At 40.1% G+C, this 21,273-nt stretch overlaps 2 protein-coding genes across 5 annotated transcripts in view; one reads left to right on the top strand and one right to left on the bottom strand.

Annotated features, from left to right (window-relative positions):
• The first annotated feature begins 1,817 nt into the window (after positions 1–1,817).
• On the top strand, positions 1,818–16,047 carry MEP1A (meprin A subunit alpha). Its single transcript, XM_015621045.3, has 14 exons — positions 1,818–2,980; positions 3,065–3,089; positions 3,187–3,234; positions 3,891–3,931; positions 4,041–4,119; positions 4,440–4,557; positions 5,730–5,905; positions 7,607–7,828; positions 8,766–8,915; positions 11,477–11,692; positions 12,594–13,052; positions 14,444–14,614; positions 15,160–15,367; positions 15,713–16,047. Exons 1-14 carry the CDS (start codon positions 2,912–2,914, stop codon positions 15,858–15,860), a joined length of 2,130 nt encoding a protein of 709 aa, XP_015476531.1. The 5' UTR covers positions 1,818–2,911; the 3' UTR covers positions 15,861–16,047.
• A 136-nt stretch (positions 16,048–16,183) lies between these two features.
• ADGRF5 (adhesion G protein-coupled receptor F5) overlaps positions 16,184–21,273 on the bottom strand; it is a 42,447-nt gene continuing 37,357 nt past the window's right edge. For all 4 annotated transcript variants that reach the window (XM_015621043.3, XM_015621044.3, XM_015621042.3 and 1 more), the window contains 4 exons: positions 20,566–20,607; positions 20,408–20,467; positions 18,490–18,574; positions 16,184–17,671 (listed from right to left, as the gene is read on the bottom strand). In XM_015621043.3, coding sequence (XP_015476529.1) covers positions 17,592–17,671; positions 18,490–18,574; positions 20,408–20,467; positions 20,566–20,607 — 267 coding nt within the window. In that variant the 3' untranslated portion in view covers positions 16,184–17,591. The remainder of the gene's footprint in view (positions 17,672–18,489; positions 18,575–20,407; positions 20,468–20,565; positions 20,608–21,273) is intronic.

The following is a 21,273-nucleotide window of genomic DNA, read 5'->3' as shown; positions in this document are numbered from 1 at the left end:
GTAAATGTGCTGGGTATCCCCTTACCCGGGGCCAGTGTCACTCTTGACTATTTGAATGTTGGTGCAGGGGGGCTGTGTTGGGTGACACAAACAGCCGAGATGTTTTTCTGCGGTGGAGAGTGCTGTGCATTTGAGAGTGAGCCCTGTTTGATCAGGGTCAGGCTTCAGGATCTGGGCTCCTCTGTCCCTTCCTTTACCTATCATGATCGCTCAGAGTGGGGTTTGCACTGTGGAAAGCATAGCTAAGGCAGTGAGATGAATAATCAAGTCTTGGAATTCTAATCTGGAAACGTTCATATTGACCTGCTTTACCCTTTGTTTCTTGTCTCTTCCTACCAGTCCTAGTTTAGTACAGGATGACAGCATATGCAGATATTTTCTAAGTAAAGTAGTTCAGAGCATTATCCTTGTTGCTGTTTGATTTTAAGCACTATTTTAAGTTTTAAATATTACAGGAAGAAAAACAATATGGTAAAATTCTTTTAAAATCACAGATATCTGTCCTTTATCTCTTTTTGTGGCTTTGAGCTTGAAGTTGACAACATTACAGATTTCATTATAACATGCAGTAAAATTTTCCATTGATACCTGAACAATGCCCCGGATATTCAGAGGCCTGCTTGTTTGTCTCAGCACTATCAGTTTATCTAATAAAGGATTATCTGTCTATGACCTTTGCCAAAATTACTCCTGTCAGGGAATTTTGCTAACAGCCTCCTGCTCTTTCATCCAGCTAGGTATTTTTTATATATGCCTCCTATTTTTAATCATTCTTTCTATCTAGAATTATAGATATTTATAATACTTTAAAAGCCGAGCAACTGCTGTTGTTATCCCCTGCTGTGTGTTCTGAATGCTTAAGCTGTTAACCTGGAGGCATCTGACAAGTTCAGTCTTGTGTTGATTTCAAGCTCTGGAACGGGAAACAGACTTACATAAAAATGGAGAAGCTGGATGTGTAATTTTTTTATTAAAAATGTGGTTGGGGCCACTTTGATGTGACAGTTTTTCCAGTTCAGGAGATACTTGTTTTCATTCTTGCTTTTATGAAGGACATAAATTTCAGCCACATTTCTGTTTGAGTTTATCTGTGTTCCAGTTGAGTTCAAACCAGTGCAAGCAGATTAACAAAAGGAATTATCTGCACTTAGTGACACCAGGTAGTGCCTGTGTCTAGGAATCAAGGGTGGATCTCTCTTTGGTGTGACAATACTGATGCACAGCAATTTTGGGCACTTCATGCAATGTGGTGTAAGAGACCAAAAGACACCTGCTATACTGCGTGGAGTGGAAGAGGAACAGCTTTTCCTATCATCAAGTTTTTTACAGAACTGCAGCCAATGGAATAATGTGCATGCACTGTCCACCAGGGAGGACAAAATGAGACTAGTGCTGGAGCCCCTCTGCTATGGACCCAGGCTGAGAGCTGGGGCTGTCCAGCCTGGAGAAGAGAAGGCTCCAGGGAGACCTTAGAACCTAGTCCAGTGCCTAAAAGGTGTCCAAGAGATCCCCTATATATACCTATGAAAATAAATATATGCCCTCAGAATGACTTTAGACATCCTCTTTAGTTTCTTGATTTATTTTAAAGGTACTAAAAACTAAGTGATTTTCAGACAGATCTACTTTTGCTTCAATTTTTTGCTTCCTTTCTCGCATCCACTGCCAAACATCTGGAAATATGGCCTTAGTGCTGTGTTTTCCCCCTCTTTGCTTTCCTGTGGAAACAGCTTTGACATGATGTATCTTGAGGCATGCTTATTTTACTAGTAGTGCATCCTGTTCAGCTTAGGTGTCAGAAACAGCCATTCCTAAAATAAAGTGTTGAAGAACATTCATTAATGTTAGGTGAAAGATTAGTGCTCTGGGGCTCTTCTTCTCCAAACAAGAAAAGATCTCTGTGCTTTTTCCTTGGCAACGCTATCTCTTATGAATAGCTTCCTACTTTGATTTGTTTAGAGAAAAACATGTTGCTTAGGTTGAAGGACTGACTCCTTTCTAGGACAGACCCATTTCCTACTCAAAACCTACTTACTCAAGCTCTCTGCCTCGTGCTGTGGGTAGTGGTGTCATGGCACAGCCCTGTCTTATCTAATTGCTGAGCACAGAGGTGAACATCCTCACTTGACATGATATTCCAGATGTGAAATGAAGGAGCAGGATTCCATGTCTAAGCTGAAGGCTCCAGGGCACACAGGAGCTGTGGGAATACTGATGCACAGCAAACTAGAGATTTATGGAGCCCTTCCTGACCCATGTCCCTGAGAATGAAGATAGCAAGGTGCAGGACAAGAGTTTGTGATCTCTGAAACCCACCTGGAAGGCCAAGGATTACTGCTGTCAGTGACGCTTCTGGAGGCAGAGTGTGGCAGGTTGTGTATGGAGCATCAGTTCTGGGATGGGATCAGCTGAGAAAAAACACTGTCAGGAAATTCATAATCATATCTCTCTTCTAGTCTTTACAATGTGAGGTAATTATTAATTGAAAGCAGCACTGGGCCAAATTCTAGTGGCACTAGAGTGCTATAAACCTGTGATATTTCTTCTTAAGAGTGTGGCTTTTCTCCTGTGCAGTCAAGACCATAATGCTGACAGATAACAAACATAAGGAAGAGAGTCAGCAACTTTAGGCCAGATGGAGAAGCTGTTATGTGAAGTCTGGGTGGGTCTTTCACCAGCTGCATTGAAGACATGAAGTTACCACATTCCTCTCTGCAATATTGCTCCAAGTGGACTTAGGTAGCTGATAAGAGCAATGCCATCAGGTGCCATCCAGGGGGAAATCTGTTATAACAGTGTTCCAAAGGTAGAAAGTCTGGTGCTGATTGGCTGGTGCTCCATGGAAAGCTCAGCAACATGCCCTATATATTGCCAGAAATGAGAGGGACCAGCATCTGTTCCCACTGCAAAAATGGGCTCCAGCATCTTCCCACTCTGCCTGACACTTCTGCTATGTCCTGCCTATGGTTCTCCAGTCTCTGTAAGTAAAACCTGATTTCTACAGGCTCCTCTCAGTCCAGAGGCATCTCATACCTCATTCTGGTTTTATTCCATTCTCCTCTAGGTGGAACACCTCTCCAGTGAAGCTGGTAAGTGCTGTGCGAGATGGATTGAGTTTTGAAGCATTTCATTCTACTTGCTGTGAGCCACCACGCCCAAACACTTTCTGTTTTGGCTGTCTTGCAGATGCTGGAGCTGGTGAGATATTCAAAGACATTCCCCAAATCAACTTGGGTGAGTTCATGCCTAAATTCTCGTGAGGCCTGAAGAGTTGTGAGCATAATGCTGAATTTTTAGTATTGTAAAGGAGGCTGATGGTCAGGTAGTTCATGGCAACAAGAAAATTAAAATCAAGTGAGCTCAGAATTACTTTCCTCTCCCTGTGACTCCTGAATATTTCCAGGGCTGAAACTCTGTGTAAATAAAGTATGCAGATGTCTTGTTTCTGAAGTTTAGACAGACCCATGGTGCTAAGGCAGAAAAACACTATGATTCAGAAGGTCTCTGCAGTCCCAACTGCATTTTCTGCCTATCTCTATATGATATTTATAAAGTTTTGCAGACATGGAAAACAACTTAGATGTTTATTGATCACTGTCCCATTGTGTGATTCTTGTCACTGCCTGAGAGCAAGCAGAGCTCATCAAAGGTGAGCATGGATAATGGTGCCACCACAAAGGCAGACATCACCAAGAATAAATACTGAGTAGAAACTAGAAACTTCTCTTACTTTTATTATTACTTATATCTCACTGTATAGAGGCTGGTCCTTATTTATTTTCTGTAGATGCCCAAGGACATTAACTTTGCATAAGCAGGTTCAATGTGGTTTATGAAATTAATTACATTTGAAATTCATTGACACTATCTTTGATTAAATTGCATTTCAGCTGCTGGACTGGACCTCTTTCAGGGTGATATCTTACTCCCTGTAAGTAATTAAAAGCTTTCTGTTGCTTGTCCTAATTGGGTTTTTTTTGCTACAAATCAGCTCATGTCCCTACAGTAGATGCATCACCAGCTGTTAATTATCTTTTCAGAAAAATCAGCGAAATGCCTTAAGAAATGAAACCTACAGATGGAAGTTCCCCATTCCCTATATTCTGGGTGATGACCTAGGTAATGCATACATTTCATTCAGATTTTATCTCCAATCCTTACTTGTCCCACAATCACTGTGATAAAAAATTTGCCTTTTTCAGAACTGTTTCAAATTAAAAATATTAAACTTCACAAATAACTACTTATTGTAATCTTGTTTGTATCAAAATTATTTTTCTTTCTTCTACAGCTTCTATAGTAAACCACAATTCTATCAAATTCAATAATTTCTCTTTTCAATCATTTTTCCTTTGGTTCCACGTGTGTCTCTGTACATATCTTACCTCTCCAAGGTGAAAAAACAGCAATGTATTAAAGGTTCTGTCCTTGTTTTCCAGACCTGAATGCCAAAGGAGTCATTCTCCAGGCATTTGAAATGTTCCGCCTGAAGTCCTGCATTGATTTCAAGCCATATGAAGGAGAAAGAACCTACATTTTCTTTAGCAAACAAGATGGGTAAGGGTAATATCAATTTCTGTTTAGTTTTACTTTAGAATCAGCTGGGAACTCATTCCATTTAACTTCAGCAGTCTAAAGGTTTGCTGCCAGCAGAGATAAAGAGGTCGCCAGGAAAACAACTCATCTTACATTCTTGGACAAAGAGCTTGCAGGCAGCTGCTCCCTCTGCTGACTGTTATTTAGATGATGAGCTCTGAAGGTGAACCCCAGCATCTCTGGGTTTTCATCAGCTACTTCTACTTTGCCATCTAGGGTTTTTTTCCATTTTGATGCAGACCCCCATGTAAATCCTTTTAACTTACCAAGAATGTGAATGTGAATAGCTAGAATTTAAGTCTGGAAATTTTTTGTAAGATAGAAGAAAACAAATAGGCAGTGGAAAAACAATCTATTGTAATATTTCTATTGTTTTGACATAGATCTTCTTTAATGAATGGTCTCTCAAAATCTGAAAGGGTTTTATGCACAGAGATTCCAGTTTTCAAGGATTTATTTCCTACTTTAGGAAGGATTTATTTCCTATTTGAAAGAAAATGTAGAAAAGGACAAAAATCTTCTTACTATATCAGCTGTGAGTATTTCTTGTTTTCCCAGTTCATGTTTCTGCTTTCAGCTCTTCCTTGAGTGTCCTATGACATTTCTCTTACAAGTTTATAAGCACCATGATTTTTGACAAGTCAGTGTTGAAGATCTTAATACTGAAAATGTATTTTCACACCTCTGACCAATGCAAAGCATGGTTGCTGTTAGAAAGAACCAAATGTTGCTGTTCTAAATACTCCTGGGTCTTTTCTCTAGTGCAAGTTATTGCAAAAACGCTCAGCCTGTTTTGATGAATTCAGTGTTTCCATGTGTGTTGTATGTTTTATGTTTCTTGGACAAATGGCAGCTGATGCAGGACAAAACTTCTGTGGCTTTCAAAAATGGAGGGTGAGCTTCTCTGACACAGTGTAAGTAATGAAGTGATTGTTCCTGAGGGTTAGTCTGCCTTCAGGCTAGAGTATTTTTAGGGTATCAAGGCAAGTAGTCAATATCTAAATAATGATTTATGTGACTCCTTTGATATTAAAAACTTTTACAGTCTTACTCTAAATCCAGTGAGCAGATTGAAAAGTTAAATACGGAGAAGAAAACTACTGAACAGACAGTGAACTCTCCCTCTTTCTCAGGTGCTGGTCCATGGTGGGGGACCTGCAGACTGGACAGAACCTCTCAATTGGGTCAGGCTGTGACTACAGAGCAATTGTGGAACATGAGATCCTGCACGCTTTAGGATTTTACCATGAGCAGTCGAGGATGGACCGGGATGACTATGTGAATATCTGGTGGGATGAAATTATTGCAGGTGGGTTTTAACATTCAAGTTAGATTTTGCAAAGTACAGATTTATCAGTATCCCATTTTTACTTCTAGATTTAAAGACCTTCCTAAAGATAGAATTTTAGAAACAGTGAGCCACACCTGAGACCACTGTAAATTAAGAAATTTTGGTTCAACTTCTCTGGTCAAACCCAGACATTGTTTAAGGCCAGAAGAGAGAGGCCCTGCATGGAAATCAGAACTTCTATTTCTCTTTGGCTCTTGGACTGCTCTTATCTCTTATTTTAAACAAATTACTTCCCTTCTCTGAATCTGGTTTATTTTACCATGTAATGAAAATTGTAAACTTTTTAGATTCTGAGTTTTGAGATATCTTTTCTGTAGGCAAAGATCCTTTCAAAATTGGAAAGGTTTTTATATTCAGAGATTCAGGCTTTCCTGAATGTAAAAATATTCACTTTGCACACGAAACAAACCTTAAAATTATTAGGTCAGATGGGGAATATGAAATAGGGCTCTGTCCTGCTTTCTCCTACCCAGTTGTGTCTCTGCAGGTTCTTGCCTTCAGGTTTAGTATCACCACATTCAGGAGCTTTATGAGTTTCAGCAAACTCTTCACAGTCCCCCTGACCCCTAGGCAGTTTTTCCTGTTGTCCCCTGTGAGAGCTGATTCTGTATTACATAACAATGATTTATTTGAAAAGGGGTGACTAAAAGAGGGTTTTGTTGTTTTTTTTTAATTATTTTTGATAAAAAGTGCAATTCAAGTCTGTAAGAAAACAATTCCGAGCTCTTATATAATCTCAAGCCTTGAACTGAAGACCTTTGTGATTTGCAGAAGGGGAGGGTAGTTGTTAAGCACAGAAAGTATAATTACCCACCAGCTCAGTCATGTGCTGTTTGGTCTTTGAAAAAGAATGCCAAATATTCTGAAAACATTATTTGCAATTGTAAATGCTGGCAAGCTCTTTTTACTTCTATACCAAAGCATGTGAAATGGCTCCCTCTCTTTGCCCTAGCAGACACCTTCATAAGGAAGAACTTTCTCCAAGGACAAATTACTTCACCAAGAAACCATGAGAAACATGTTCCCAAAAGCTATTTCAATAGAAATGTCATACCAGTATTGTAAATATAGGGTAAAAATATCTTCCTTTTTTTCTCAGAGATTGCTAGGGCAGTATTTACTTCAAAGAAGAACAGAACCCGAAGACACTTCATGGCTGTCTTATTTGTCTCCTCCATGAGTTTCAGTGCCTCTCCTTCTCCATATATGATCTAATACTCTGGGAAATATTTGCATCAATATTCACAGACTCTGGAATAGAGTGCATTAATCCTTAAATTTAATCCCTCAGGATCAATATTCACAGATTCTGGAATGAAGTACATTAATCCTTAAACTTAATCCTTCAAGATCATTGCTATTAAACCATTCCTATTAATTCTAATCTAACCTCCTATGTATCCCATTCTTTGCTGCTCATTGATATTCATTTTTGAATTTACTGAAGTCACCTGTGGAGCACAGAACTGCAATCCAAAGACTCTGCTTTGTTGTCCAAATGACAAACACAAATCTTGCTATGTTTTAATATTTTGTTGTGAAAGAATTGCTTTTGGGTATATAATTTGTGCCTTGGAAAACTGTATCCAAGGGGACATGCTAATGCCATTTCCTTTCCATTTTCCCTAAAAAGGAAGCACTTTTCTCTTATTTTACCAGGCAAAGAGCACAATTTTGCGAAGTATGATGATACCTACATCACTGATCTGAACACCCCCTATGACTACGAATCATTGATGCACTATGAACCGTTTTCATTTAACAAAAATGAAAGTGTACCCACAATCACAGCAAAGATACCAGCGTTTGATGACATAATTGGACAACGTTTAGACCTCAGTGCCATTGACCTGGAAAGACTGAATCGCATGTACAACTGCAGTAAGTCAGAATTTAATCATGGCAAACAGTTTCTTTGAGACTGAGCCAGGCTGGTTCACCTCCCTTACACCTCAAAACTCACAAAAACTCTTCTCAAATGTGCTTGAAGAGGTATGGGACAAGACATGTGGTGTGCAGATAAACACAATCAGTTTATTCCCTTCTCATTCCTTTTTGGCTCTTCTCACTGTCATTATTTTTGTGAAAACTAGTCAAGGAAAATCAAACAATTCACACTTTTTCTTCCACACTGCTCCCAGGAGTTCAGACTTGTGGTTGTGTTCTGCCTGTGGTGTGTGGGGAGCCTTGTTGTGCTTTTTTCAAGTGAATGCAAATGAACTTTGTCCTCTTTTACTGACATTTGGACTCAATCAGATTATTTTGCACCTGAGATTGGCTAGGTCTAGAGTCCCACACTGCCTAGGTGTTTGCTGAGCTGGTTGAAGGTATTATCACTGATCATGGTTATTACTGAGATGTTGTTGTCCCCTCGGTGCTGCCAGTGGAAGCATCACCTTGCAGGTAAATTCAAGCCAGTCCAAGGTAACTGGGAGGACTTTGCTTGGAGTGGAAGGACAGAGCTCAAGTTCATCGATGAGAGAACTGCCACAAAGAACAATAACCTCAGCCGAGGAATGGTTAAACACAGCAAGGCTGGCAAATAGGCACAAAGACAGTCACCATCTGCAGCTGCCACATGGGACTTACTAACCTTCTGCAAAGAGGTCAAAGATTGTTTTCTTTATCCAGGGAATCCCTCCAGGAATCAAATATTTCCTCTTTCGAGTCGCTGGGCTCACATCTGCTAACATGAGGGTTGTCTTCTCTACAGGATGGTTATACAATTGTAAATAAACCTCCCCAAAATTAGAGTAGAAATTTTAATGTAGAAATTAGTAGCTAACTCTGATGTGACAATGTGTGTATTTTTTTTCAGCTTCAACTCACACCTTTTTGGACCAGTGTTCTTTTGAGTTTGAAAACATCTGTGGTATGATCCAGGGCACTAACCATGATGAAGACTGGGTGCACCAACAGGGCAGCACGATGGGGCAGGAGGACCACACACTTTCTGGGCAGTGTAGAGGTAAAAGAAAGAACAAAACACTTTCTGAGCTAGATTTTCTCCAGGGTTGACTACAATGATGAGTTCGGAGAAGTTGTTAAAGACTCTAGACAGTGTTTGCATTCCCACTCTCACTAAACTTTTTCACTTTAGTGGAATGTTGTCCACACCAGCAAGATCAAAGGGGACAAAGAACAATCTTAACTAGAAGTCTTTTAAATATAGCCTGGAAAATTATTTACTGCAACCTCCAAAGTCTATGTAAGAATTATACTGCCTCTTTATAAGAATCAAACAGCACTTGTAGCCACTCATAAATGTGATTGCAATGCAAATGGGAAGTTAAGCTTGTGGAATTCTAGTTCTGGCAGTAGAAGAAAGTTGCAGAGATTTTATGATAGGAATTCAGGGATACTTTTTATTTTGACATGGTAATTTCACCATTTTTCAAAGGAAGACTTTCTCACAAATAGAGCCCCATTCACAGTCATAGGATGCTAGTTTAGAATGAGCATAGCTGAGAATGAAGATTAAATCCCAACAGGCAGTTCTGAAAAGCAAGAGCCTAATTTGCCATTGTTTAGACAGGGTAAACTACTACACAACTCCAAGATAAAGGTGACTTCTGTGGTAAATTTTCCCTCAACAGAGGGGGATGTATTCCTTACCTAAAGCACATTCACTTGTGCTTTGTTACTCTTTGGCTTGCTGCACTGAGGAGTAGTTTCTTCCCCTCAAGTGACCCACCCACTGGAGAGAACAGATGTCCAATATAATGTGTTTGTAATGCTGGTAGTTATTGATCAGGCCCAAGAACATAACTCAAGAAAATCACCTGGTATTTCTCAAAATACATGCTTCAGCTGATTATTAATACTTTCTTTCGTCTTTTTCACCTCATACAGTACAATTGAAACTGGAAAAGATAATTTAAAGGAGTTTTGGAGTTTATCGCATAAAATCCAATTTCCCTGAACTGGGCACTTAATGTGCACTTAGGTTTTAACATCCAGTGACTCAGTACAAAATAAGTATCAATGTTTTTTGAAGAGTTAATGGAGAGGGGTGGGTGCCTCTGAGGATCTCCAGAATGTAGAAATGAATTGCATGAGTAGGGAGTGCCTCTCCTTTTGGCACCTCTGAAGTGCCATTGACTCCATCAAGAATTTCTGACATTTTTTGAGAACTGGTTCTGCAATTATTTCAAGTGGGGGTAAATTCTAAGGTTGTAACATAGATGGATGCTATTTTCCCTAGGCAGTTTTGATATTCTGGGGTTTTGACTTATTGCCAGCTAAACTGAAGGAGGGAAAATACAGCTTAACATTTAGGGAGATTGCTGAAGTCTGACAAGGCCATATTCTAGTTGCCATAGATACTTAACATTGCCTTTATTTGACTTTCTTATCAAAAAGGAGGTAGAGTCTAGATCATTTGGGGGTTTGTTACTGTAACAATTGCAAAAAAATGCCCTGCTTCTCATTTGGAGCAAGAGTGATCATACTTGAATTTAATAGACTTAAAATTAATTAAGTTTAACTGATGGTTAAGTGTCATACATTGCATAGAGCAATTTCTGGCAAGGTTTCTGTGGATGTGGGTTCAAAGTATTGCTTCTATGTGGAAGGGAATGAAGATAATTCCCCTGACTGATTAGAGAGAATCTGACAAACAGCTCAAGGCCCTTCACTAACGCTGCAGGGAGCTGCACTGCCTTTATGTAGCTGCAGGTGTAACTGTTGGAACAAGATGATCTTTAAGGGTCTTTCCAACCCAAAACATCCTGTGATTCTAAGATATGTTATCTTGGACAAGAGTCCATGGAACTTTCACACAACAGTTAAACATAGTTAACTTATTAATTTAATCATTGACTAAACTGAATAACTTAAAAGCAATGCAATACGGATAAGACATGACAACTTCATGTGATACCAAGATATGATAGATGTGCAAATGGTGGATCTTTGTAAATATGAGGATGAAAGCAGACACTTCAAAACTAAACACTTCAAAAATGTTAATGGGAAATAGGGGAGCAGGAACTCATAAGTAATTTTCTTATAGTGAGTCACTGAGTTTTGAAGTGTTTGTGCAATCTGTAAAAAAAGACCTTCTGCATGTTCAAGGTCAAGATGGTGTTTTGTGTCCAACCCCTGTTTATTATCTTTATTGCTGATAAGAAGTTAACTTACTCTTTACAAGGTAATATAGTTCATGACCTCTAAGATCTAATTTTTAGATTATCTTCAGTATAAATAAAGTAAAAAAAATTATCTACTGATTGCTTGTGGTCAACACTGAATTCTCTGTCTCATATATCTCTGACATTCCTGAGGAATCCAAATTCCAGTTAGACCAACTAATGCAAAACTGACGTGAGCTGACAGTAGTGAGTTCCATATATACACTGAACTGCTCCTCCTGTCTTCAATGATTGTCACATGCCATTTCCTTTATTGTTCCTGTTAAGTACTACTCTTCTGTTTACTAAAGGAGTGGAGATGACATTATGAATTTACACCATGCAGTTTTGCAGGAAATGTGTAAACAGGCAGTGACAGACTACCTTTTCTTCCCAGATGCTGGCTACTTCATGTATTTCAGCACCGACTCTGGCCAGGCAGATGAGGTGGCAGTCCTGGAGTCCCGAATCCTTTATCCAAAGAGAACTCAGCAGTGCCTCCAGTTCTTCTACAGGACCACAGGAAGCTCTTCTGACAAACTGATCATTTGGCTTAAAGAGGATGATGGCACTGGGAACATTCGCAAGATGAGGAAGATTCAAACCTTTCAAGGTAATTCTGGAAATAAGATGAATATTTGGCTAGAGAGGAGGAATTGTCTTACTGTGCCCAAGAATGCAGAAGACTGTCTCAGAAACGGAAAGATTTTCCTGAAGTTACCAGAGTATCTTGTAATACAGCTAAGAATTTTGGTATTACATGAGCATATTTAGCAGACAAACTGTGGGTTGTAATAATGTAATTTTGGTGCTTCACAGCAGAAGTCACAACATTCCTAATATTATGTTACACTCAGTGATTGAGAGGGACCCCAAGTCATGCTGGAGACAAATGTCTCCACAGGCTTCTATCTAAGAAGTGGTGTGTTCTAAGTGATCTAAGAGTGGGCTGTTCAGGTGTGAAGACTGGTCTTCTGCAGTCAATAAGAACCCCAGACTGATTTGTAGATAGTTAGAAATATAAAAACAGATGAGTTTTGGAAATTTGAACTGGATTCCCACTTTGGGTGGTATGCTAAATAGGACAAACTCAGTCACTGTGGCTCCATGTGATTTATGTTGTCAAAACATAAGACCTGTCATAACATGCCTTTATCAGGCTGCAGCAGTTTGCAGTGAAGGATACAATCCATGAAAAAGTGTCAGGAACACATTGGGTCATTGATTCCCATCCTCTTGTTTAATCCTAGCCCTTAGGCTGTTGCTCTTTATACTGGAGGCTGTCATTCCCCAACATGTGAAGAATTCTTTGTACAACATGTCCAAAGCATTGAGATGACAAAACAATGTGGATATATTATAGTCATAATATCAACTTAAGATCTCTGACCGTCAGGACTCTCTGAGGGGTCCAGTTGTCTAAAAGTGCAGCTGGGATGGATGGCTAGGGGTAAATTGCTTCATAATATCTCTAATCACACTGCTGGTAATGTTTTTCTTTCCTTTTACCAAAGCGGACAGTGACTCCAACTGGAAAATTGCCCATGTAACCCTCAATGCTCAGAAGAAGTTCCGTTACCTGTTCCAAGGACTGAAGGGCAACCCCAGGTCTTCATCGGGTGGGATTGCCATTGATGATGTGACTCTGACAGAGACCCCCTGTCCCACAGCTGTGTGGGTCATTCGCAACTTCAGCAAAATCCTTGAGAACTCATCCATCAGCGTTATTGAAAGCCCCCGGTTTTACAGCCCTGAGGGTTATGGATTTGGCATCAGTGTGTTTCCCAACTACCAGAACACTGGCTATGCTCGCATTGCCTTCCACCTGTGCAGTGGAGAGAACGATGCAGTTCTGGAGTGGCCAGCTCTGAACCGCCAGGCCACGCTCACGGTGCTGGACCAGGACCCCGACATCCTGAAAAGGATGTCCTCAAGCAAAAGCTTCACCACAAGCAAGGACCATGTTGACTCAAGTAAGTGGTGTCTGCCTGCAGGAATGTTGACAATGACAGCCAAGGAAACTGAGTAAGAGGACTGAGTGTAGGACTCGGAGCTGAGAAACTTTGGCCATATTTCCCAATTTGGGACACTTTCCCTGTGTGTGACTCAGAATTCCTGCCTGTGGAAGACTGTATAGCACGAAAAGTGACACATATAAAGTTGGTGTTACTATGAACAACCACTGGGATATCTGAGCTTGACTCTAAATATAGATTTTTTTCCAAGAGCTGGGAAATCCCATCCTGCCTGTGGATTGTCTATTGTGATAGGTGACATATCACCACAGGTTGATGGAATGCCAGCAGCGTGCAATATTCTGTCACTAAACAAGAATTTAAGTTAAAACTGCATTTTGGAGGCTCAGTCAACTTCAACATACTCAGTGACCCTCAGCCTATGCAGTCTGAATGCAGAACATTCACCCTTTCTCACAGATGTGTTAATTCAAAGTTGTTCAGCCTGGAGAAGGCTGAACAATCAGGGGGGGTCTAACTGTGGCCTTCCAGTACCTGAAGGGAGCCTGCCAGAAAAATGGAGAGAGACTATTTACAAAAGCATGGAGTGCCACCACAAAAGGGAATTGTCTTCAAACTGAAAGAGAGCAGATATAGATTGGATATTAGGAAGAAATTCTTTACTGTGAGGATGGTGGGGCACTGGAACAAGCTGCCCAGATAAGCTGTGGATGCCCCATCCCTGGAGGGATTCAAGGCTAGGTTGGATGGGGCTTGGAGCAACCAGTTTGAGAGGAAGGTGTCCCTGCCCATGCCAGGGGGTTGGAATGAGATGATCTTTTAGATCCCTTCCAATCCAAACTTTTCTGTGATTCTATGATAGAAATAAGAATAATAGGTCAAAACTGAGTTTGGTACAAAATAAAATACTACACATGAATCTTCAACCCTTCCTACTTTTTCTAGTGGAAGATAAATACATTCTTTTTCAGTTGGAGCTTTTAAACCCTAAACGTGAATATGAATATGAATATGAATAACAAAATCATAGTAATGACCAAAATCAGCTAAATTCTAAACCACAGGTTTACAAACTGGTCGGGGAGAGTCCTTACTCAGGAGGGAACTCTTAGCTGGTAACAATGAGGATGCAATTTGTGTTTGTTTACTTCTCCATGAAAGAGGAATTGTGGAATTTCAATGGCTTCACGTAGTCTAAGAATCCTTGTGCAGATCTAACCTGAAGATCACCTGGCACCTTTAGTTTGTCAGTCCTCTGGGATTTGTTTGGGAATTTCAGGCCTGAACTTGATTTTACAGCATAAATCCCCTTTAACACAATAATGCAGGAAAAGGTCATGTCATACTTTGAGCTGCACAGCTTTGTGATTTTCATTTTCTCATTGCAGGTAGTGGAACTATAATATGGGATAAACCATCAATTGCTGGAATATTTGATGAGTCATGCAATTGCAACAGAAGTGTAGCCTGGGGATGGAGTAACTTCATATCCCACAGCCAGATGAGACGAAGAAGCTTCCTGAAAAATGATGACCTGATTATTTTTGCAGAATTTAATGGTAAGGACCCCTTTCCTGATTCTCTTTACAAAAGAGGTGATTCTTTCTATTTTCATATATTCCAATAACTCTTGACACCTGTCTCCAAGATCTCTTCTAACGGAGATCAACTTTAAAAAGCATTTCTGTGTCCTAGTGTCAGGTGGGTGAGGTTGACTAAAGTGATTATGAGTTAAGAGGGATCTAAACGGCAGAGAGTTTTAAAATCTGAACTTCTTAGAACCTTTAAGCACTCTGACCAGTAACTATATCCATTTCTAAGCACTGAACATACTAAAGGCCATCCCTGGTGTGTTTATTTCCAAATAGAACATCCTCACAGAACATCATAGATTTACCCAACTAGTTTCTGTAACTTCAGTATTATTTTCTGTCTTGTGCTTTAAATACACAGAACTTGCTTTGGTACAGCGAGAGCTCTGTAAAAGGAAAATGGACAAGGAACACCCTCTGGTCCAGAAAGCATCCTGTGAGCCTCTGATGTGAGGCACGCTACATAAAGCATCATTCACTGATTCTGATACCTTTCTCCTTTTTTTTTAAAGATATAATTCATCTCAATAACACTGAAGTTCCTGTTGAACCTGTGCAATCTGCCCTCATGGAAGGCCTCATTCTTGAAAGGCAGAAGAGAGCAGCCCAGGACATGGAGCCTGTTCAAGACCAGCTGCCTTATCTGCCAGACCCATGTGACCCAAACCCTTGTCAGAATGACGGAGTCTGTGTGAATGTGAAAGGAAAAGCAAGCTGCAGGTACCACAGACCTCCTCCCTCCTTGCCCTCGCTTTCTTCTTCAAGTGATGCAGCTAAAAAGTATTCAGAGCTACAGACCTCAGAGGTCTAAGCCACCAGGTCTTCAAGGAATAGCAGAAACAAAATACTTTACTAGTTCCTACTAGCAGCCAGGAGAGCATAAAGCAAAGAAGCCCCATTCTGTGGTGTTTCCAAGGTGTGTAATTAGCTTCCTAAAAAGGTGGGAATGTTGTGACGTGAACCCCTCCAATGGGAACTGCTCATCTGGGATAGCGAATGTGAGGGCCTTGGGCTGAGGGCATGACAAGGCTCCTGATCCACTGAATCTGTGCTTTGTTTTCCCAGGTGCCCATCAGGACAAGCCTTCTTCTTCACTGGTGAGAGGTGTCAGTCAAGGCAGGTCCACGGGAACATCCTGGGAATGTCAATTGGGGGAATTGCTGGAACCATTGTCTTAACTATTGTCCTCATTTCCATCATGGCTAGAAGATAAAAAACTGCAGGGGGGACACATTTCAACCTGGTTCATAAGATACCCATTTTCAGTGAAAAGTGATGAATATAACTTGGAGAACACCAGTCATCATATGGATGCTCTGCCAACAGCTTGGGAGCAAGCTGTTTTTTCTGAGGGATGTGGCATTTAAAGTGTGTCATGTAGAGCTGCTGTCTGATGAAAACTGCCTTTCTTGTGTGTTTTTTGAAAGTTTTGTTTCTTCATCCCATAGCAAGCAGCAGAGCTGAGAGCTTATGCAGGTACTCTCAGCCATGGTTCAAACTTAGATTAAATTACTGGTTGAACCTCTCAAAACACTGTTAACAATCACAGCAAAACACATGTATTAAGATTCTGGAAACATTCCTACAAAAATTGCTCAAGAGTTTTAAAGGGTACAGATACTTGTGTAACGCAGTACATCATCACTCACTTTCCCTGGGGCTGTGCTGGTTTACTTACACCAATTAGCTATTACACAGAATTCATAAACTCTTGCCAATACCACCTTGCCTATACCAAACCATCATAATTTCTTTTAATTGTAGAGAACAGTTTCCCATCCAGATTCACCCCAAACTTGCAGGAACAGGTTCACCATTGGCAAACACAGGCTGATTCCCTGACAATCAAGCAGAACTGTACCACCTGTACATACCTGCAGTATTTGATACTGACCTCAAATCTAAATCTTCATGATTCTGCCATACTGTACATTAAATTTGGTAATATTTGTGTGCATTATAAATACTTTTCAAGTTCTTTTAAAGACACGAGTCCTGCCTTTAAAGGTGTATAGGTTTGAAATAAATAGTTCCACAAATGTAGTATTAGAGCAATAATTTATATAAAACCATTCATCCTGCCTGGCACATGGTGATTATATTCACTACAGAGCTTATTCTCTGAGTCCTTCAAGTGTGTTTCTCCTCTGAGAGAAGACCCAAACATACAGACTTTACACAAGGCACTCCTTGCATTCTTAACACTATTATGCATTAAATAAATGCAGTCCCCTCTGTGGCAGAGGGCAGCAACCATCTCTGTCCTACCACATTACATATCAAGGGAAAGAAAAATATTGTTAAGGGCATAAAGTTTCCTTTTCTTCAAAAAAGTGACACATGGAGCTTTCAGTCTTTCCATCTGAAAGAAGACCACGCAGGAATCATCACAGTCTTCATTTTATGTAAGTCAAAAGTGAAGATCTGAAATGGGCCTTCTCAGTTGGGAGTTTTTGGTCCCAGAAAGTTTTAAATAGAAAGTGGAAAGCACTACAGCCTTTCCAGGCTCTAATATGAGGGAAGGAGAGGAGCTGTGAGGTATTTGTGTACCTACACAGGCCTTTGGGGTCATTTGGAGAGTTGATAGGGGAAATACCAAATCCACTGGACAGCAACTGAGTGAAGCACTGTAATTCACATCTCAGTACTGCATAGTGCTAAGCACCCACTGAAGGGCTGAGTATTCTTCACTCCCAATGTCCTTTCTTGCGCATGAAGGCCTTCAAATCCTTGACATCTCTTCTGGGATTGGCAGACCTTGTAAAATTCCACTTCTCTCAGCTTCCTGGCCTTACACATTAATCAGCAATGATTATTCCAGAAGAATTCACCCAGACACAGTTTAGTCAAAATGAAGCAGTCCGCTTCCTGGTGACTCCCAGGTACTTTTTGTTGTGTCTTAGAAGAGGTCCTTCAGAGTGACATGATTTAGCATTGGCAGTGTTCAGTTAAGCAAGGAATATGCCTTGGAAGTATTTTCAGTGGAAGAGGTGGATGGCTCTGAAGAAGATACTCTGTATTTGCCTGCAAAACAAAGCACAGGGGTTAGACAAGAACAGAGAGCCTGTGACTTTGTCACTGCAAAGTAAGGATGGTGACACCTGTGCTGGTGGCTGAGGAGGCTCTGCCCTGCCCTGCAGCCCTGGCACTACAGCAATTCCAGGAACCACAGAATTCACCGTGTTTGGTGACACAGCCAGGATGTGTCAGCTTGAATTGCCAACCGTGCCACGTGGCAGTGATTTTCTTGCACTTAGTGCTTCTCCTGGAGCATGGGGACACATGCAGAACACAACATAGCCACAGGCTGCTGAGATGAATCCCAGCTCCCTCCCTCTTATGGCCACAAGGCTCTAAACTAAGACCCAAATGTCACCATCTTCTCTGAACAATGTGTGGATACAAAGATTGAAACCTAGAAATTAAATGTTATTTCCAGAAATGCTTTTTGCAAGATAAAGTCATAACTGAAATGGTGATGTCCACAAAAATGACAGCCAGAGAACCTTTGAAGAAATACAGTTCCAAGGTGGTGAAAAGTACATGAATAATGGATGAACTGTGCCCTGAGTCTCATTAAGCTCAAGACAAAGCTCACTTAGTGGGGTTCAGAATTAGTGAAACATCCAATAATTGTTTTAAGAGATAGACAATTTTGCTGCTAGCATTTTTATGCTATAATTGACTTGTTGCAGTTCCTTTACATTAGAAAATTAAAAACCATGTATGGATGCATGGAGAGACAAATAGATTGATGGATATCAGGACAGACAGACCCTGAGAACAAGAATGAAGGCCAGATCTTGTTTATGCTTCAGTAAGGGAGATCTGTTGTCACATACCTGTTTTTCCACATAAGTTGTTGAAGGTTCTTGAAAATGGGTAGCTCATAGCAAGCATTGGTGTCACCAGGATCAGGGAGGATGACTGAAAGAGAGAAAATTGATTTTTGTCAAAAAAACTTTCTTTGTAGCCCCATTTTAGCGAGATTAAAAAAGGTTCCAATAAACTTTCAGTAATATTAGCAAACAGTCCACAGAAGGTGAAGCTAGATGTTTATGAGATATTATGTTCATACATTTGCATGTATGTTTATGATAGTAATGAAGGAGAACAGCTTCCAAAGAAATTACAGGGCACAAACTGCTTGTCTCTAACTCTTGGCCAGGGGAGATGGCTTAGGCACCAGAGTCTGTCCTAACAGGCACAACAGGATCCTGTTCTCTTTTCTGTGCCAATATGGCCTTTAAGGTAACCACAAAAGCTAAGATTTATGTGAATGGGGATTGTTCTTGACAGCCAACAGCCTGAGATAATCCAAGGCAAATTTAACTTGACACACTAGAGGGCATTGGAACACAACTCTCAGCAGTCCAGATGCTAAGGAAGGAACGAAGGAACTTTTTGTTGCCAAAATGAAGTTCCTTTTTTGGTTCTGGAATGGTTTGGGAATTTAACGGGATTCATCCAAAGATGTATTAAAAAAAGGTACAAAAACCACTTATTTTTCTGTTCAGTCTTTCTTGAATAGTTAGTTGTGCTTTGGTGGTGGAAATCAGGCAGTGGTGTGTATTATCATAAGGTGGTAGAGGAGGTAAATTAATGACATGTAAAAAGCTTAATCGAAGATTTTATATTGCTTTATTTGTTCATTCTCAGACCTCAACAGGCTGAAGAAATGGAATGACAGCAATCTTATAAAGTTCAGCAAAGAGAAATTCAAAGTCCTTCTGTCCCTGGAGAGGAACAAACCCTATGCCAGGACATACTCAGGGCTGTCTGACTAGGACAGAGTAAAAACAGAGCCAGACTTTTCTCCTTGGTGCCCAGTGGAAGGACAAGAGGCTTTGAGAACAAATAGAAATACAGGAAATCCCACTTAAGATGAAACTTTTTCACTGTGAGTGTGATCAAATACAGGAAAAGGCTGCACATAGATTGTGGTGTCTCTGTCCTTGGAGCTGGACCCCAACTGGACACAGCTCTGAGCTCTAGCTGACCATGCTCTGATGGGAGTGTGGTGCAAGATGGTCTTTGAGGGTACTTTCCAACTTCAACAATTCCTGTGGAAACTGGAGTGATTTGATCCAATGCTGCTGTTTTGAACTGACAGTTCAACCTTAATGGACTCCTTAATTCCTTTGAGCCTGTGTTCTCATCTTCTTAATTATCCTTGCTTTTAAGTCGGCTTCCTAGTTCTTTAGCAATACCTGTACAGGCTCTTCCGAATAAACCCTGTTCAGATACCAATATAAAATCAAGCTTTATTGTCATATAAGGGTGATGCCAGCACCACTTGCAGCTCAGGAAGAGGGGGAGGTGGGTGTTGGAACTAGTTGATCTTGAAGGTCCCTTTCAACCCAAACCATTCTAAGTTTCTTACTAATCCTGGCATTTTTTGATTAGATGTTATAAATAGAGAAGTTTAAGTTGAAACAATAATTGCAATTCTGCATTTCTCTCAGGTTGTGAATAAATAATAGTGCAAAAAAAAAAATTCTGTTTTCTAACGAAAAGTTTCATTTACATTTTCTAGTTTCTTTCTTGTGGAATTTGAAGCAAAAGCCCACTAACTGTCTTCTCATTTTTTTACTAATTATAGTGAAAATAATGAACTTTGAAAAGGGGGATATAATCATCTTTGTGTTGTTAGTATCCTCTCTGACTTGTTCTAATAAATAATGCAGGATTTAAAGTGCGCTGGACAATGTTAGACTATGCAGCAGTAACTGAAATACATTCTTAGGTCAGGGTTCTAACCTTTGATTGCTGTGAACTCCATTTGGATGATGAATTCCTCTTCAACAGGGCTTCTTGTATCTATTTGTTAAAAAAATTAGTCAATCAGTAAATACAGAAATTCTGTTCAAACTCCAATAGTATTTTGACATAATGTAAGAAATAGTTGGAATTCTTACCTTCTTATCCCAGAGAGTCCCAAACACCAAAATGAATAATCCCTAGGAGACAGATAATTATATGCATTTTGATTACACCAATCTTTAATTGCAATATCTCATAAGTATCTCCATTATGTCCAACATTGCCCATAGTACTATTTAAACTTTGAACTCTTTGATAGGAGAGATTTTTCTAACTGTGTATCACAGAGTGGACTGCTCATTTGGCAGTTCCCTAGGCCTGGTCTGTTTAAATTCTGTGTTGATCTGATCTACAAACTGACACAGATAGTTTGGCAGCACTTAATGTGTTTGGAAGAAGGAAAGTTTGTGTATGAAAGACATGTCCTACCTATGCTCTCCTGGCAAACTTGTATGTTCCAAGAGAAAGGCCAGAGAGTTTGGTTTGAAGAACACAGTTTTGGTGCCATTCTTAATAATGGCAAATCTTAAGAATTCTCTTTAAAGAGAGAGTACACATAACTATTTTGTCCTTAAGAAATCACCTTGTATTGGGATCCTACTGGCCACTTAAATATGTCACAAAAGTCATACTGGCTGAAAACTCTCAACTGTGTATTTTTGTCAGTTCTTCTCTTTATCATTAGTACTTTTCAGCTGGTCCTGCTGACTTTCTTGTGGTTTATACTGGAATCTCCAAAAGCATAACATGATGCCTCCAGCTACACTAAAAATGGAAGCAGGGATGCTCAAGTTTGCCCACCT

This window comes from Parus major, chromosome 3, assembly GCF_001522545.3.
Source record: "Parus major isolate Abel chromosome 3, Parus_major1.1, whole genome shotgun sequence".
NCBI lineage: Eukaryota > Metazoa > Chordata > Aves > Passeriformes > Paridae > Parus > Parus major.
The sequence above is the reverse complement of the archived record's forward strand: the minus strand, read 5'-3'. Positions and strand labels throughout refer to the sequence as shown.